This window comes from Chiloscyllium plagiosum, chromosome 36 (genome assembly GCF_004010195.1).
Source record: "Chiloscyllium plagiosum isolate BGI_BamShark_2017 chromosome 36, ASM401019v2, whole genome shotgun sequence".
NCBI classification, from domain to species: Eukaryota; Metazoa; Chordata; class Chondrichthyes; order Orectolobiformes; family Hemiscylliidae; genus Chiloscyllium; species Chiloscyllium plagiosum.
In genome coordinates, this window is record NC_057745.1 from 1,784,528 (window position 1) to 1,790,111 (window position 5,584).

Below are 5,584 nucleotides of genomic sequence, written 5' to 3' on the forward strand. Positions count from 1 at the left end.
TCTGCAGCCATACAGGGCCCTGGTGAGACCACACCTGGAGTATTGTGTGCAGTTCTGGTCTCCAAATTTGAGGAAAGACATTCTGGCTATTGGGGGAGTGCAGCATAGGTTCATGAGGTCAATTCCTGGAATGGCAGGACTACCTTACGCTGAAAGACTGGAGTGACTGGGCTTGTCTTCCCTTGAGTTTAGAAGACTGAGAGGGGGTCTGATTGAGACATATAAGATTATTAAAGGATTGGACACTCTGGAGGCAGGAAACATGTTTCCGCTGATGGGTGAGTGCCGAACCAGAGGATACAGCTTAAAAATATGGGGTAGAGCATTTAGGACAGAGATGAGGAGAAATGTCTTCACCCAGAGAGTGGTGGCTGTGTGGAATGCTCTGCCCCAGAGGGCAGTGGAGGCCCAGTCTCTGGATTCATTTAAGAAAGAGTTGGATAGAGCTCTCAAGGATAGTGGAATCAAGGGTTATGGAGATAAGACAGGAACAGGATACTGATTAAGGATGATCAGCCATGATTATATTGAATGGTGGTGCAGGCTCGAAGGGCAGAATGGCCTACTCCTGCACCTATTGTCTATTGTCTCTGTCTTCTACCTTTGAGCCAGTTCATATACCCATCCAGATATCTTTTAAATGTTGCAATTGTACCAACCTCCACCACTTCCTCTGGCAGCTCATTCCCTAACAACTGGGAGACAGTCACTGATGATCATGACATCTTGAAGCTGTCTTGTGAGGCATTGGAAGAGGTCAGTAGAAACAGAAAGCTCTGGTGGTTGAGAATGTTATTACGAAGTAGGGTTTAACATGGAAACCAATGACTGAATGGAAATAGGAAACAAGTGATGGTCATATGTTCGTGATCATTGAGTGAGGACTGGACTTTGGGTATACATAAGGAGACCAAGGCTCCTGTTGTGCAGTGGTAATCATAGAACTATACAAGACAAAAGAGGCCCTTTCGCCCATCAAGTCTGTTCTGCCAAAACTATGCAAATTCTACACTAGTCCCACGTTCCCACAGTGGGCCCACAGCCTTGAATGTTATCACATTTCAAGAGCTCAGCCAAGTACAGTTTAAAGGTTGTGAGGTTCCTGCCTCACCGATCCTCCCAAACACAGCATCCCAGATTCCCACCACGTTCTGGGTGAAAAAAAAATCTTCCCTCAACTCCCCTCTAAACTTCCTGCCACTGGGCCCAAAGACCCGGGTTCAAGTCCCAGATGCTCCAGAGGAAAGACCCTGAATAGGACGATAAAAGGAGAACAAGTAATCGACAGGAATGGAGAATGTGCTGTGTGAGCTGAAATAAAACTCTTGAGTCGTGAAGTATATGACAGGACTCTGTCTAACCAGCATCCTGACCTCTGGTATTTATCTTGAGAGAGGATAGAGGCCAGTGAATTGTGCACTTCCTCAGTCCCACTGCCTTCCTCTGCAGTATCTGTGGCAGGATTGGCTGGGTCAGACTGTGGCTCCTGAGCACACCAGGCAATAGCTAATACAGAGATGAACACCACGGCACAAACCATTGTCTCAGGAAATGGGGGGTGACTGAAAGATGCATTGCCCCACTGGTGTTTCATTTCATTGCTGATTCATTGGCTGGAGTGTGCTTTAGGTTGACTTGAGGCCAGGAAAGTTGCTATCCCCTAGATCATGCAGCACAGAAGGCTGCTCAGCCCATCAATTCTGCACTGCTTCTTTCAAAGATCATTCTGGGTCATTCCATCTGCTGCTCTTTCCTATATTTATGAAATCTTCACTTTCACATATTTCTCCAATTCCCTTTGGAATGTAATATTGAATCTGAATCCATCCTTCTCCCAGGCAGTGCATTCCACATCCTGTTTCACGTGCTGCCTCTGCCAAACTCTTGCAGTCTCTGTCCTCTGGTTATTAATTCTTCATCTAATGGAAGGAGTTCCTTGTGATTTACTCTATCTAAACCTTTGATGATTTTATAAATTTTAACTAAATCCCCTCAAGAACTCTTCTGCCTCTGTATCGATATAAATGCTTGTATTTACCAGCTAGTCTGGTGAAACTGAGTGATTGCACCAACTCTCACCACCCCCTTTCTCTCGCTGTTATCTGTCCAAGGCTCCAGCTGTACTGTTTCATTCTGGATGTACAGAGTTTGTTGACCTGTCACACTGATCTCTGCTGTCTTCTGCTGATCCTAGTTGCTCCGTCATAAGTAAATTGAAATAATTCTTCGTAGCAATCAGCAACAGGAAAGTCAGGTGACCAAACTGCGATATTTGCATTGGCTTTGAATGCTTTACTCACACAAAAACTCCCATTGTCTTGTAGGCTGCGTTGACTCAATCCTTTAATCGATGCTCCTCAGTCTGATTTATAATTGACTGCGTGAGCAAGAGCGTCCTCTGGGATTAGATATGGACATGGCTGGTTTTCAAGGGACAGACAACAGCTTGTTTATGTAATTCCAATTTAAATAATTATTTACAAACTTCAAGCATTATCTTGACAATTCTGACCCCCGCGTTCTAAGAAATACCAAAAGAGACCTGTGTGTGTATGTGCGTGGATCAGCTTGTAAAATTTACAAAGTTAACTTGTAATGAAAGTCTCTGGGTCTGTGATTAATTGTACTAATTAACAATGATGAAAGTTTTGGAAAATTACAACTAAATAATAAAGTAATCATGAAGAGAGTGCTGATCGCATGTCAGTAGAAACATTGAGAGCTCACTAAACCTCAGTGCAGATTTTCCAAGTGGAACTCAGTACACTGCCAATGGAGATCTGAAATGAAATGCCTGTGATAAAATACTAACCACCAACACTTAAACAGTTCTGGTTAAAGCACACAGTTTCCTTAGAAGACCTCCTCCTTATTTTTGCCTTGAAACCAAACTAATGGGAAAGACAATTGTTTGCAAAACTACCCAGAATCTTTCCTGTTTCTATAACTTCACAATCTGAATTTACAATTGGTACAGTAACGTGATGTTTACCAGCTGCAGGGCAAGTACTCAGTAATGTCAGCTCTCCATTACAGTGTCCTGGGGGTCTGAAGCTATCCTGTCATTTACACTCCAAGCACTCGATGTGACAAGACCAGCTACAACGCTTGGTTGACCACAAGCACCTCAGAGATCTTTGCAGTCAGATTTTAAATCGCAAAAATTAATCAATCAGTTGTCAGTTATAGTTTAGAATAATTTTGCCCAGCCTGAAGCCACAGTTGCTAGGTGTTGAAAGCACAGAATAACCAACATTCTAACTCATGGCAATTAATAAACATTTGAACAGTACTGTGGGTTTATGTAGGAACTCAAATTTAATTTCCAAGCAAAGTAAGCCCTGAAATTATTTGACTGGGGGATGCAAATCTCATTCAATCTCCATTTTAAATCCAGGCATTTGTTCCTGCTGTTAAGAGATTTTCATTTAAATTTGCAGATGACACAAAGCTGGGCGGGAGGGTGAGCTGTGAGGACGATGCAGAGATATTTCAATGTGATTTGTACAGGCTTAGTGGGTGGGTAACTATATGGCAGATGAAGGATAATGTGGAAAAATACGAGGTTAGCCACTTTGTCAGCATAAACAGGAAGGCAGATTATTATCTGAATGGCAATAGATTGGGAAAGGGAGAGGTACAACAAGATCTGGGTGTCCTTGTTTCACCAGTTACACACAGGCTCAGCAGGCGATGACGAAGGGAAATGGTCTGCTGGCCTTCGAAGTGAGGGGATGTGAGTACAGGAGCAGGGAAGCCTTGCTGCAATTTGGGGAGGCAATGGCTGAGGGGTATGATCGCTAGACTGTTAATCCAGAAACCCAGACCTTGGTTAAAATCCCACCATGGCAGATGAATCTCAATTCAATAAAAATCAGGATTTAAGAGTGTAATGATGACGATGAAACCATTGCTGATTGCTGGAGAAGATCCCATCTGATTCAACTAATTTTTTAGGGAAGGAAATCTGCTGTCCTTACCCAGTCTGTGTTACAGTGACTCCAGACCCACAGTCATGTGGTCACCTGTTAACTGCCCTCTGGGCAATTAGGGATGGAGAATACATGCTGGCCTAGTCAGTGACATCACATCCTGTGAATGAATTGTGAAAGAATTGTTCAGGGCTCTTGTGAGGCCAAACCTGAAGTGTTATGTGCAGGTGATGGTGAGCTGCTCTCTTGGACTGCTGCTGTGGGTTGACCCACAATGTCCTTAGGGAGGGAATTCCAGGATTCTGACCCAGTGACTTTGAAGAAATGGCGATATATTTCCAAGTCGGATGGTGAGTTACTGGGAGGGGAACTTGCAGGGGGTGGTGTTCCCATGTACCCGCTGCCCTTGTCCTTCTCGATGAAAATGGCCATGGATTTGGAAGGAGGGTGAATTAAATGAGGTTTGATACAGCCTCATCCTTGTTGTCCCAGGCCTGCATACAGAGCTACCCTCACACCTCCATCCAAGGCCCCAGTCTCTCCAACTACATACAGAGTTGTCCACTTGTATATATCTCTGTGACACATTGTCTACATATTGCAGTTTGTCTCTGTCATAGACTCCACTTTCCTTCCCCAAAGGGCATTAGTAACCAGCTGGGTGTTTCCAACAATTGGCAGTGGTTTCATAGTTACATTAGGTCCTTAATTCCAGATTTTGTACTGAATTTAAATGCCATAATCTGCCATGGTGGGATTCAAATCCAGGCCACCAGGACATTGCGTGGGTTTCTGGGGTAACAATCAAGCAATAATCCCACTAGAACATCGCCTCCCTGTTACCTGGTTTGACAAAAGTAAGGTTCACTGAGCTATGAGGTACTTACATTACTGATTTTGGTCATATTTCATTTTATAAGCCCTTGTCTGAGTGATCCCTGGTTGAAACAATTGAGCACATAATAGAGGCTGATAATGCCAGCACAGTACTGAGAGAGTGCAGCACTGTCAAAGCTATCACCTTTTCAATGAGACATTATTGACAGAGGCACTGTCTGTCCTCTCAGCTGGATAGGAAGAAACTAACCGCGCTCACTCAAAGAGGAGAAGGGGAATACTCCCTGGTGTCCTGGGTTAATCTCTAATATCACTAGAAACAAATGAGATGCTCCTTTCTCTCATTCCTACTTGTACGAGCTTGTTATGAAGAAACTAGCAATAGTATTCCCTAACTCTACCTACATGCTACATTGGGTGAAAGGTGCTTTGGCGGTGTTCAGGTTTGGAAAAGTGTGACAGATACTCAGGTGCTTTCCACTCTCCGTAAAGACTCACTCTGATCACTGGTGTCACACTCCTGCACGTTACACTTCTGGGTGTTCTCAGGCCAGGGCTCGTGGTCACAGCGGCTGCTGTCTTCCTCTGCCTCTCCTGTCACCGTGTTTACACACTTCACCAGACGACGCTGTATCCCTCCACCACAGCGGACTGTGCACTATTTAAATCACAACAGCAACAACAATATGGGATAAGGCAACTCAGTGCAAACTTCCAATTATTTAATCAGGCCAAACCCAGGGCGATTGTGGCAATGTTTACAGGGGGTCTCCGTGGGGAGAGTGTCAGTATTTACAGGGGGGGTCCCAGGTAAG

The 5,584-nt window shown here is 44.3% G+C and overlaps 1 protein-coding gene across 2 annotated transcripts in view; it reads right to left on the reverse strand.

Moving 5' to 3' along the window:
- LOC122540889 (A disintegrin and metalloproteinase with thrombospondin motifs 7-like) overlaps positions 1-5,584 on the reverse strand; it is a 184,685-nt gene that overhangs the window by 37,113 nt on the left and 141,988 nt on the right. For both annotated transcript variants that reach the window (XM_043677125.1, XM_043677127.1), the window contains one exon: positions 5,268-5,427. In XM_043677125.1, the coding sequence (XP_043533060.1) occupies positions 5,268-5,427 (160 nt within the window). The remainder of the gene's footprint in view (positions 1-5,267; positions 5,428-5,584) is intronic.